At 41.4% G+C, this 13078-nt stretch overlaps 2 protein-coding genes across 4 annotated transcripts; one reads left to right on the forward strand and one right to left on the reverse strand.

Moving 5' to 3' along the window:
• Nucleotides 1-1952: 1952 nt before the first annotated feature.
• LOC136675848 (probable 18S rRNA (guanine-N(7))-methyltransferase) lies at nt 1953-7383 on the reverse strand. The gene is made up of 12 exons (XM_066652622.1): nt 7225-7383; nt 6432-6469; nt 6228-6323; nt 5767-5849; nt 4611-4707; nt 4380-4476; nt 4235-4285; nt 3822-3907; nt 3690-3735; nt 3541-3602; nt 2777-2866; nt 1953-2461 (listed from the first exon to the last, which is right to left on the reverse strand). The coding sequence occupies exons 1-12, from the start codon at nt 7270-7272 to the stop codon at nt 2407-2409; spliced, it is 849 nt and encodes a 282-aa protein (XP_066508719.1). The 5' UTR covers nt 7273-7383; the 3' UTR covers nt 1953-2406.
• A 455-nt stretch (nt 7384-7838) lies between these two features.
• On the forward strand, nt 7839-13078 carry LOC136675856 (dnaJ homolog subfamily C member 30, mitochondrial-like). 3 transcript variants are annotated; one of them, XM_066652634.1, is made up of 4 exons: nt 7839-7900; nt 8925-8981; nt 9405-9639; nt 11311-13078. In XM_066652634.1, exons 3-4 carry the CDS (start codon nt 9409-9411, stop codon nt 11824-11826), a joined length of 747 nt encoding a protein of 248 aa, XP_066508731.1. In that variant the 5' UTR covers nt 7839-7900; nt 8925-8981; nt 9405-9408; the 3' UTR covers nt 11827-13078. The 3 variants fall into 3 exon arrangements, with proteins under 3 accessions (XP_066508731.1, XP_066508733.1, XP_066508732.1); XM_066652636.1 differs by having other exon boundaries at nt 7846-7900; nt 8925-8992; XM_066652635.1 differs by lacking the exon at nt 7839-7900 and adding an exon at nt 7940-8053.

Genomic DNA, 13078 nt, shown 5'->3' on the forward strand with positions numbered 1-13078 from the left:
TAGAAAAGCAGAATTCCTTTTTTTTTCTCCCCTCCCTTCTTTATCCCAGCTGTAGTTTTTAGGAAGAGGGGGATGACAGAAGGTGGGTCTGTTCACACAATGGAGCGGTGACGCGTTTGATAGTGATAAGGAGTTCGATTCAGTTAAAAGAACCGATTCGTTCGCTCTGGGACTCGATGACTCGAATAACCGATTCATTGGATTTGCTTTATTCTTGTAGACCACACAGGTTTAACTCAGCGGGCAGGATTTCAAGATATTTTAAATATGATCAACGTAAACTGGATCTTTAACATAATGGCCGACATACGTATCTGAATCTGAATTCACATTTTAATATTAAATATTTAATAAAAAAAACTATCATAACGGTTATTGGGTTGATATTTAGTTAAAATTTTAAATTTCAATATTAAATCCACATTAAATTCAAAGTTTTCTTTCCTCCATCGTATCCATATCATCTTTAATAATGTAATAGCTTCGTAAAAAATTGTAGACTACGAAAGGTTTGTAAATTTATAAAAGACAGTAATGAAATGTTTCGAATAAAGGCTGCACTGCTAAAAGAAAAATAAAGATTCAGTTGAACCACTGAATCGATTCTGAAAGATTCACTGAATATATTACATTTAAAAGAACGAGTCACACAGCGTTGTTTTTTTAAAAGCTGGACGTTAAACCCTTATTAACAGAATTGACACAGTGGAGTCTGAGGTACAGACTGGTTCTACTACTTCTACATGTTTTAAACATCTGTAAAATACCACGCAGCACCGCGTTTATCAGCGACCGAGCGCAGAGAGAACGCCCAGCCACAGTTCACCATTTTCCGCCTGAACAACAGCGCCACTTGCCGGACACAACCGGAAACCCACATACCCCTCTGTTTACATAATTCACATTCATTTAATTCCCAATTCCTTTTGGTGTTTAATTTCATTCATTCTGTACGGCTTCAGCCTTTTAATTGGATCCAGAAACAGAACATATATTCTGCTCTACACTATGAGGCTTTTAAAGGAACATTTTTGTTAGGAATTTCCTGCATGTAGTCACAAAATATTAGTGATGTTAGGGTACTGATGTTGGATGACTAAATCTGGATCTCAAACCCTCCCGAGTTTAGTGAATAGAGCACCGTCAGTCCAGAGAAAAGAGTTCTACTGCTCCAAAGCCCAATGCTGAGAGGACCTATGTATGGAGCTAAATCATTAGATACATACTTGAATGAGTTTTGCATACTTAAATTATATTAATCTGAATATTTTATATTTGGGGGCGGCATGGGGGCGCAGCACGTAGTGTCGCAGTCACACAGCTGGTGTGTTCTCCCTGTGTCTGTGTGGGTTTCCTCCGGGTGACTGTCTGTGAGGAGTGTGGTGTGTTCTCCCTGTGTCTGCGTGGGTTTCCTCCGGGTGACTGTCTGTGAGGAGTGTGGTGTGTTCTCCCTGTGTCTGCGTGGGTTTCCTCCGGGTGACTGTCTGTGAGGAGTGTGGTGTGTTCTCCCTGTGTCTGCGTGGGTTTCCTCCGGGTGACTCTCTGTGAGGAGTGTGGTGTGTTCTCTGTGTCCGTGTGGGTTTCCTCCGGGTGCTCCGGTTTCCTCCCACAGTCCAAAAACACATGTTGGTAGGTGGACTGGCGACTCAAAAGTGTCCGTGTGTGTGAGTGAATGTGTGTGTGTGTGTGTTGCCCTGTGAAGGACTGGCGCCCCCTCCAGGGTGTATTCCCGCCTTGCGCCCAATGATTCCAGGTAGGCTCTGGACCCACCGCGACCTTGAACTGGATAAGGGTTACAGATAATCAATTAATGAATGAATTTTATATTTGAATTATTATTATTATTGTAAGGCATTTGATAAATTCTGAAATTCTGTGGTGGTGAAAAATGATCAAAAAACGCAGATCACAAAAATACGGAGGTGAACCACAGGCTTCTCAGGAAAAGTCCCCTTTTGGACAAAGTGGCTGTGTGTGTATTTATTGGGGGTAGTGTTGCTGAGTTAAACCTTAAAAAAGCCAGTTGGAAACTGATGTTCATATTTGTAACCTGTTTATGTAATTACCATTAAACAAAAATGCACCAAACACTAAATCTAAACCAATCTAATTAGCTCAGGCTTAATTCTGGCCCAAGATAAAACTGGCCATGCACCTGAAGCCAAAAGGTTCATTCCAACAGATCATTCAAGTCTTAAACCTTCTTTAAAAGGGGAAAAGTCCATAATATTACATCAAGCCTTTCATCACATAGTGGGCTTTCAGTTGAAGAAGGAAGGCCGATGAAATCCGGGTTAAAAAGCCACAACGTTGACGTTTGCAGGATCAGGCACATTGTGTTTTCCATCTATAAAGTCCCTCTGAACTGGATAAAGACCCAGTCCTGCAGTCCATGTGTCCAGAGCTTCAGAAACGAGGTCTCCTCTGGCGACCCGTGTACTTGGTGTCTGCTCTTACACCCCTGAGAAACAAAACAAAGATTTACCCCATTTAATCATCAACAAGTTTACAGATACAAACACAGCACCATCTGACAGCTCAACACGCTTGGAGGAGAACACTAACTGCCTAGATGTGCTGTTAGCCAGTGCAGGCATCTGTGTGCTAAGTTCACACTGGGACATTGGGGAGTGGGTCCCTTCAAACGAGTCAGATGGCTAAGGAACTGTCAAGGAGCAAACCGCTGATCTCCCAATGAAAGGGTCAGAGCTTAGACTCCTACTCAGAAGGATGACCGGGATCCACAAACAGCAGAAATGGTAACAGAGATACGTACTTGCCCTGTCTCCTCCTCCTCTCCTTCTTCTCCAGGATCCAGTCTTTGCTCTTCTTCAGCGACTTGCCCTTCATATTTTTGAAGCGGGACCTTGGGTGGAATTGACAGAGCACGGTGCGCATTAAAAGGTCTCCATTTTTTCTTTTTAAGAAAAAGCTAATATTTTAAAACTGAGCACTGAACAAAATTAAAAATAAATAAATAAAAAGATTTACTTTGGCTCTACAAACTGAGCACTAGAGCCTTAAAATATTGCAATAATAAGCAAGTTTCCAATAAAAACACTAGTAGTTTTACACTGATAATTATAGAACAACGTACTCTGTAAATGTCAGAGGGTGGAAAAACTGTCTGGAGGGTCCTATGCTGAGACAGCACTCTGACCCTCTGTTTCTGTAGGTCTGTGTCCAATCAGAACAGGGACAGACTTAAACCCTGCCCTGATTCACAGACAAGACCCTCAGGCTAATGTAATACACATTATAAAGTACATTTACTGTGATATTGTCATTCATCTACTGAATCTGCTGCAATGTGGACATGACAATTACACACTACTAGTTTCACTATCAGTATAAAGTCACTGTTACAAAACCTTGTATCTGTTTATGATTTAACTTCAATGTGTGATATAACACAGTAAGAATCAAACATGTCAAAGTGTCAAAATATGGGCGACACTGTACAAGCTTCTGTTATGTCATCAACATGCATCAATGTCCTAATTATGTCCACATTTCTACATCCTATCCATGACACCTTACCTCTGGCCTGTGAACTGCACTTGATTTGGAACATTTCTGTCTACAGTCTCTGTCCCCAGTCCCTGGAATGAAACAAAAATGACCAAAAGTACCAAGGTTACATCTCAGTAAACCTTTGCATTGCATTGATTCATGTCCACTGTCCATACCTTTGGCAAGACTCCAGATACACCAGCAAACAGGCAGAGGAAGAACCTTCCAAAACAGAACACGAGGATTAATTTATTCCACGTAAACCGTGCCGTTTATGAATCTGCTGAAGTAAATCCCTGAGCACTCACTTTTTGGCTTTGCTGCTGTTGGGATAATCCACCACCATCCCTCCTGTGAACCCTGCCTTCATGGCCTGAGCTGTGATCAACTCCAGCTGGAGAAAGAAACCAATGTTAAGGCAGAAGCAAGAGTGGTGAAAATAAAACCCTAAGGGCTAGCAGCTTAACTGAATGGATTTGGATGTTTTAGACATGTTTATAACTAGGTTCCCATTAAGGAGCCAGGAATAATGTGAGGATGAAGGCACTAACACATTGTCACCTGAGCTTAACGCACTTGGAGGAGAACCTTAACTGTAAACTTTAAGTAAAGCAGGCAGAGGAATGAGGGCAGGGAATTACACTCTCTCTCTCTGTGCCTCTCTGAAAACTGCATCTCTTAAAAGGTTAGGAAGCACTGAAATGTTATGGTGGAAACTCACCTGTTCTGAGTTTTCAGGATAAATCTGGAAGATCGCGCGAGCCCCTCTTACCTAGAAATATAATAATAAACATTAACAGCTCGCAAGAACACCCTCCAAGTTCCAACGTGTAAACACAATTGAAGTGGATTTAAAAGTGCTTCACCAGAGAGGAGTAGAGGGAACTAAAGAAGGTGTAGAGCCTCTTGGGAGGACTGTGGCTTTTCTTATCGGCATTACACAGCCACTGGAGCGCAGAGATACTGAGGATAGCAACAAATCAACAGCTTATTTGGATTAATGAATATATTTTTGAAACTGAGTGTTATTCATTAATCATGACATGCCCCAATGTACTGCATGTGTAATTCAATGTCATGCTTTGATCTTACTGTACCTGATACAGCCATCAAATGTCCCAGGTCTGAAAGGCATGCCCTGCCCCATGTCTCCGAGAACGAGATCTCCATCCACCTCTCGATCTAAAGCGACATCTTGAGAGAAAGAGAAACGTTTTACTAGACATCTTTGTGTTGTAATTATTAAGGGTAAGTTTTTTTATTTGGAACTAGCTACATTTTCTTTCTTAATATGGATTCATATTAAAGTCCAGTTCCTGTGTTATTTATGTTTGCCCCGAAGATATAATATAGGAATGAAAGGTGAATCATATTTATATTAAAAACCTGAACTTCAAAGAATGTAATTAACAAAATGCAACAGCTGCTTGAATAATAAATAACCTAAACCTGTGTTGAATGAGGTCAGACTTAGACCAGTCACTGTGCCATAAACATAACCACCATCACAACTAAACGACCTACTGGCTCTCTACATTCAAGTGTGCATCTCTTGTGGAATGAAAACAAAGTTTTTGCATCCTATATAAGGGACGCACAGCTGCAATATTTTAATAAACACATCCACTTTACTTGTAAATTGTAGCCTATGCAAAAAAATATTTTATGTTTTCCTAAGGGGCGGCACGGTGGCGCAGCAGGTTAGTGTCACAGTCACACAGCTCCAGGGACCTGGAGGTTGTGGGTATGAGTCCTGCTCCGGGTGACTGTCTGTGAGGAGTGTGGTGTGTTCTCCCTGTGTCTGCGTAGGTTTCCTCCGGGTGACTGTCTGTGAGGAGTGTGGTGTGTTCTCCCTGTGTCTGCGTAGGTTTCCTCCGGGTGACTGTCTGTGAGGAGTGTGGTGTGTTCTCCCTGTGTCTGCGTGGGTTTCCTCCGGGTGCTCCGGTTTCCTCCCACAGTCCAAAAACACACGTTGGTAGGTGGATTGGCGACGCAGTGCTGAGCCCAGAGTAACAAACATAGGGGCTGTATTCTCCCTATTTTCTTTTCGCTCTATTCTCCGTCTCAGTGAAATTTTTTTATACATTTGTATTTATTCACTGACTTGACAGGTTATTCTTTCTATTACCATTAGACCAGGTGTGTTTCCAAATTTTTGCATAGGGCTGCACAGTATCTGAGACCAAAGCGTTTACCTGCTTGTTCAAAAAGCAGACAGTAAACCTGTGCCAGTGTGAATACAGCATCACTCACCAAGCATGGCCATGCTGATGTCCACACCAACCCAGTAATGACCTTCTTCTGATAAATAATCTCCACTGAGTCCAGAGCCACAGCTGAAAAGACACAAAAACTTCAAAAAAGTGCATTCTTTCCAGGGGCTGTGTTCCACATAGCAGTTAGCCAGAAAAATAAAGCCCAAATTTCAGGATTTTCCAATAGGGATCTCCCTAGTAAAACTGCAAATTCCTGCTTTGCAGAACTTTCCAAAACTGCACTCAGCATTTTAAAAATCAATAATACTTCCAAAATCTTTCAAAAGGGTTAAAAAACGTCTCACCAGTGATGACATCTGGTTCCTGAAATCTGTTGTTTTAGTGTTGCCCATGTCCAAAAGTTTGTAGACAAACCATATAATTGCTGAATACAACACATTTAAGGTACACCCACTGTACCTTAAAAGTAAATCTTCCTTCTATACAACTAACACATACCCCACATCCAACAAATAACAGGGCTGGTCTTCTGGCAAGTTCAGCAGTTCCACTGCTCTCTCTGACATCTGGGTCTGGATCTCAATCATTCGAGAGCTTTACAGGACACAAGCGACAAGACAGTGAGTCATTAAGCAGTTATACACTGAGTGTATAAACCATAGGCAATGTATTACTGCTGGGCACATCTTATAACACACTTACTTCTGAGAGTACTTCTTGGCCTCCTCTTCATTGTAGAACTGCAAACACGACAGTGAAATCAACAGTGGTCACAAATACATAAAGCAGTTTGTATGATTAATGAATTAAAGTCCCTTCTAATGATAATGCAAGTATTAAACCTGTTAGAGCTTGTGTAAGAGTGTGCGCGTGTGTGTGTGTATGCAAGACAGTGTGAGTGTGTCTGCGGTGGTGTTTATGGCTGAAGATATATCATGAATGAAATAAGCCATCAGCGCTGTGGTTGAGTTTTGATTTCTCAGAGTTCTTAACACAGTCCCAAAAACACAGATTCAGACATCCAGGATTACGTACATAAAAAACCTAAGGAACCAATCCTAACAAATGGTAGCTGCAATCAAAGATGTGGGTGGAGACAGAGGCTTGGACCTATGGCATATTCATAGATCTGTGTTTACTGAACAAACTGAAGGTAGTGTTAGACCTACATATAAAACACTTTTAACTCAGAGACAAGATTATTAAATGTCTAAAGGACATAAAGAACATAAATAATAGACATTTGGGGATTTGGAGAGCTCGGACACTGCTTACAATCACACAGACTGTTTCAGTATAGGTGGGATTAAATTTATAATAATAAAGCAGCCTTTCTAAACAGCTCATTAAACATATTGTCGCTGTCCAAAGGGAATCCACAAAGATTAAGATCCCAGTGGAGAAATATTAACATGAAATGGAAGATTTAAAGCAGCTGGACGAGGCACACAGTTTGCTACAGTGCAGTTCATTTTATAAAATTAAAGTTACTCACCACTTCCGGAGGAGCGATGTGCTCCGGCCTGCGACACCCTGAAGACATGCTTCTTCTGTCAGCGAGCGGTGAGATTAATAACGGTATAAACAATCGAATGATAGTTAAATAATCTAAAACAGAAGCACCTCTACTCCGTACAAAAACACATGGCCAACCTACAGCAGCATTTCAATATAAAAGTCTCCTCATAATACCGTTTTAATTCATAAAAACAGCAACAACAACAACAACTAATAATAATAATAATAATAATAATAATAATAATAATAATAATAATAACATAGTTTTTTTACAGCGCTACTGAATTTTAATAGAGGATTTGGTATTTTCAAAGTCTACAAAATAACTTTATTTTCATCATTATTAATATTATTAAAATAATTATTATTTTCATTTGCAAATGAGTAATTAATTTCTTATTATTCTATCCTTTCTAGCCTAATAGTAATATTAGTACAAGTAATATTATGCATAATTATTGGTGTTTATTCACTTTATCTAACAAAAATAGCATTACAATATATATATATATATATATTTGTGTTTTTTTAGGTTTTTAATACGTGCAACAACATATATTTAAACACATTTTAACAGTTGGAAAGGTTCCCTGTGTAACCGTTTTGTTCTTTCCTCTGATTGGTCGGCGCTGCTGTTGCTCTGTGTAATGGAGGTGAGTAGTCGGCATTTACTGGAGTTTGTTTCTGAGGGTTGAAATAGTTCGGTTTGGTTTTTAAATTCGCTTCTTTTTTTGCCACAGCCGGTTTTTAAGCGGTTTTAATATATTGTCTGTCAATCTTCCTAATAATGAAACCACAGCTTGTTGGTATGTGTCAACCGTTTGTTATAGGCCTCGGAAACCTGTCAATAGGATCCTGTAGAAACTCGCTGAGTTGCTGCTGTTTATTCACTGTCTCATCGAGGCCCAGGCTGTTAAAGCAGTTCAGTATGAACACGTAAATAACACTTAATCTTTAAACGGGGTTCTGAGATTTAGATTTGCCCTTGACCTCGACGTTCCAGTGTTGAATTACTGTAACATTGAAACTAAAGGCCACTTTTTCACTCATAATCCCCTTCAGTATCAATATGACATTTTCATTGGAGGTTGAAAATTAAACCCTCACTGCTGGACACCCTTTTTATGAGGTTGGATGACTGTAAATTTTACTACACTGCCTGTCCACAACAATGCAGCTGTCTCCAATGTTCTCCATAGTCGCCACTGACTACATAGATGCAATTTTTGTACTTTCTACAATAACAGACTATAGTCCACTTTGTTAGACCTTCACCCTGTTCCTCAACAGCCAGGACCCTCATAGAGCATGATTTAGGTGGTGGATCATTCTCAGCACTTCAGTGACACAGACATGGTGTTGTTAGTGTGTGTGTTGTACTGGTACAAGTGGATTAGAGACAGCAGTGCTGCTGAGGTTTTTACACCCCTCATCGTCAGAGCTGGATTAAATGTGTTATTTATTTTGTAAGATCCTTAGCTACACACCATTGTGAACCAGTTGTGTTTAATTGTTTTTTTTTACTTTACATTTGTTATTATTGTACTTTTTTTTTACCTGTGGTATATGGTTATGTCAGTAGTAATATGACCAATATTTCTGTCTTTACTTTAAAAAAGGCAAGTCTGTACATGTACTGTGTAAACCGTTCTCTGAAGTGTTCTCCCACTGTTACAGTGACTGACTGCTGAACCCTGCTGGGTAAAGAGCACACTGGAAAAAAGCTCAGAGCAGGTGAGACTCAGGTGATTACCTGAGAAACAGCTGATTCTTATTATGTAACTGAAACTGACTTTCTATTCACCAGGTTCTTTTTTTTAACCACATGAATTTACGCAGCAGTTACATTCTGGCACCTAGATTAGCATTAGCTGAAGGTCGTACAGGTTTTGTAAGCAGTAAAGAATATAAAAGAAGGGGAAGGATGGAGGTAAAGGCAGATAAAAGAACAGAGATGGAGCAAGCTTTACACCTGAATACAGATTTAAAAATGACTCAATGTATAGATTTAGCCAGTGATTAAGGTGTCCACTCTTGTTGGCGTGTAGTATGAGAAACTGAACTTTACTTTATCATTAAAACTTACAGCTCAGTTAGTTCTGTCATAATTTGATTAAGTTATTTCCATTAATTTCATTGGTTCCCTGTGTCCTGCAGAAGGATGTACAGAGTGGCATGTTGTGTGAACAGAAGTGTCCTTCTGGCACCATGTTCCTCCAGAATACAGAAGGCTGAGTGCTTCGGGTCTTATTGTACAGTACTGCTGCTGACGGGTAGACAGTCACAGCCTCGCCCCTGGGTCATTTTAACACAAAGCTGCAACTGGAGCAGCAACCAAAGCTATGATGTCTCACTCCACATGAGCAAGACTGCGTATTACGACATCCTCGAGGTATGGGTGGGTGATAAGGGCAAAATATCACATCCTGAAATTTCCACATACTAAATTTTCTGCATCATCACCGTCCAAAGACGCACCTGTATCTCCAAAATAGTATCTTTATAGGTGTAGGAAAAAACCTTGTTATTTAATGGAAGTCTATGTAAACACATTTTATTCCAGGTATTGGAATTATGGAGCAATTCTGTGTCCCTTCATCATACAATTTTCACAAAGTGTGAGGGACAGCTGCTGTGTTCAAATGATATAGTAAACTAAAAATCCCCAAAAAATGGAGATACATGTTTTTTTGGACAGCAATGATATGTATATTATATAAATAAATATTAGACTCTTTGTTCTATAATTTTGTAGTTAATAGGTTTGAAGATGCTAAAAGGCTATAGGCTGAAAAAGGTGAATAATTAGAATTTTCTTGGTGTACAGGACACCACAATTCAATGAATTTGCAGCACTCTAGTGTGACTAGTGTCACCGCAGCACAGTTCCTAGGCCATCGGGGCCTTGGGTCAATATCGGTTTGGAGTTTGGTGTGTTGGCCCCATGTCCACCACTGAGCCACTGGGATTGCACTTGTACACTCCTTTGGCCTAAGTTTGGGTGAAATGGCAGGGTTACATCAGGATGTATGTGTATCAGGAAGGGCATTCAGCATAAAAACATGAACATTTTCCAAGAGGAAATGCTGAAAATATTAATTCATTCATTCATTCATTATCTGTAACCCTTATCCAGTTCAGGGTCGCGGTGGGTCCAGAGCCTACCTGGAATCATTGGGTGCAAGGCGGGAATACACCCTGGAGGGGGTGCCTGTCCTTCACAGGGCAACACAGACACACACATTCACTCACACACTCACACCTATGGACACGTTTGAGTCGCCAATCGACCTACCAAGGTGTGTTTTTGGACTGTGGGAGGAAACTGGAGCACCTGGAGGAAACCCAAGCAGACACAGAGAGAACACACCAACTCCTCACAGACAGTCACCCGGAGGAAACCCACGCAGACACAGGGAGAACACACCACACTCCTCACAGACAGTCACCCGGAGGAAACCCACACAGACACGGAGCTAACACACCACACTCCTCACAGACAGTCACCCGGAGGAAACCCATGCAGACACAGAGAGAACACACCAACTCCTTACAGACGGTCACCTGGAGGAAACCCACGCAGACACAGGGAGAACACACCACACTCCTCACAGACAGTCACCCGGAGAAAACCCATGCAGACACAGAGCGAACACACCACACTCCTCACAGACAGTCACCCGGAGGAAACCCACGCAGACACAGGGAGAACACACCACACTCCTCACAGACAGTCACCCGGAGGAAACCCACACAGACACAGGGAGAACACACCACACTCCTCACAGACAGTCACCCGGAGGAAACCCACGCAGACACAGGGAGAACACACCACACTCCTCACAGACAGTCACCCGGAGCGGGAATCGAACCCACAACCTCCAGGCCCCTGGAGCTGTGTGACTGCGACACTACCTGCTGCGCCACCGTGCCGCCCAAAATGCTGAAAATAGTTTTTTTTAATCTTAAGACAAACTTAGTGGACTGAAATATTTTATATAAATTAAAAAAGAATTATAAACTTAGTGTGAAAGTAATAAAATGTCTTTGCCAACCTCTCCAGGTGTCTCCCACTGCCACTCAAACCCAGATCAAGACAGCATACTACAAGCAGTCTTTCCTCTATCATCCAGACAAGAACGCAGGGAGTGAGGAGGCCACAAAGCGCTTTGCTCAGATCAGCGAGGCCTACAGCGTGCTGGGCAGTGTGGGACTAAGGAAGAAGTACGACCGCGGCATCCTGAGCTCAGCAGACGTCCAGGCTGCAGGAAGACCCTCAGGAAAACAGTCTTCAGCCACTTCTCCCTCCACAGGCCAGCAGCACTCGGGTCAGAAGAGCACTCGGCCTGTATCCAGCGCCACGGTGGGAGGGAAACCCGTTTTTGACTTTGATGCTTTTTACCAGGCACATTACGGAGAGCAGCTGCAGAGAGAGCAAGCCCTGCGCCGCTGGAGGAAACAATATGAACGGAAGCGGGAGAAAGAATTCAGCACCTGGAAGCTGGATAGGATGATGGGGATGGTAGTCGGGTTGCTGCTGGCTGCGGGCTATGTTGTCGTTGGCAGCTTCAAAACTTGAAATAGTTCTTTGGTGCCCAAAGGAAGGGAATTGGACCGGTGTTCTCATACAGTGTGGTCCTCCTGTGGCACTGGAGCCCAACTGTGGCTAAGGAAGACCACAATTCTATCTGCTCTGGGCTGCTGTGGTCAGAGGAAACATTTATTGTGCCGCAGAGATTTAGGAGATTATCGCCAGCCAAAATTCTGTTTATTTTTCAACATTTCTACATAATTTAACGTTTGTTTTGTAAGCTGCTGGAATCAGGTGACTCCATGTGTACAACACAGATTTGGCCACTTTATTTACTGTCCACACACACACCAGTCAATAACAGGTGTCTTCTAAATAGTTTTATGTAATTGTTTTAATGGTGAATTAGTTAAAACCTTGGGGAATATTTGGCTTTAAAAACACACACACACACGTCACTGCCCTGAATGCATGTTTAAAAATTATATTTCAGTCCAAAACGTATATCAGAGCTCTAATAAGACCATTTCTAATGCATATTTATTAAGCATTTTGTGGTGTGACCTTCTGTGAGGGAATATTTAAAGGCATTGGACCTTTCAAACGACTGGTTACTTATACCTCCAATCGTGAGCAGTTTGTTCTGTAGGTTTTTCAAATTACTCTAAATTTCTTTTACATTTTAATGTAAATCTTAATGCGTTTTTTGTTTTTGCAGGAATTTTGAAAAATAACAAAGGAATCCACTCTTTAATGATTAGGTGAGTTGTGTAAAATGTCCAGAGCCCAACCTCGTCTCTGTCTGCTGTACTTCAGCCTAGAGCTGAGTGCCCCAGAGAATATTTTCAGTCCATAAAGAGTTAAAACTTGTTGATTTGAAATGCATTATGAGGAAGTTTTTTCAGAAAGATGGAGATTAGGTTAAAACATTTAATTCTTATGTTTTTGTTTGTATCGTTATGAGGTACGCTAATGCTTCTGCTGATATATACCTCATTTTAATATCGAGGTAGTTTTTTTGGGGGGAGGAATAGATTCTTGGATTTTAAACAAGGTGCAGCCTTTTCTTTGTGCTTGTGCAAATACGGACCTTATTATTTCTCTTCAAGCAGATTTAAATATTTAAATGATAATATTCATACGTGTGTTCTCTCTGTGTCTGCGTGGGTTTCCTCCAGGTGACTGTCTGTGAGGAGTGTGGTGTGTTCTCCCTGTGTCTGCGTGGGTTTCCTCCAGGTGACTGTCTGTGAGGAGTGTGGTGTGTTCTCCCTGTGTCTGCGTGGGTTTCCTCCTGGTGACT

This window comes from Hoplias malabaricus, chromosome X1 (assembly GCF_029633855.1).
Source record: "Hoplias malabaricus isolate fHopMal1 chromosome X1, fHopMal1.hap1, whole genome shotgun sequence".
NCBI classification, from domain to species: domain Eukaryota; kingdom Metazoa; phylum Chordata; class Actinopteri; order Characiformes; family Erythrinidae; genus Hoplias; species Hoplias malabaricus.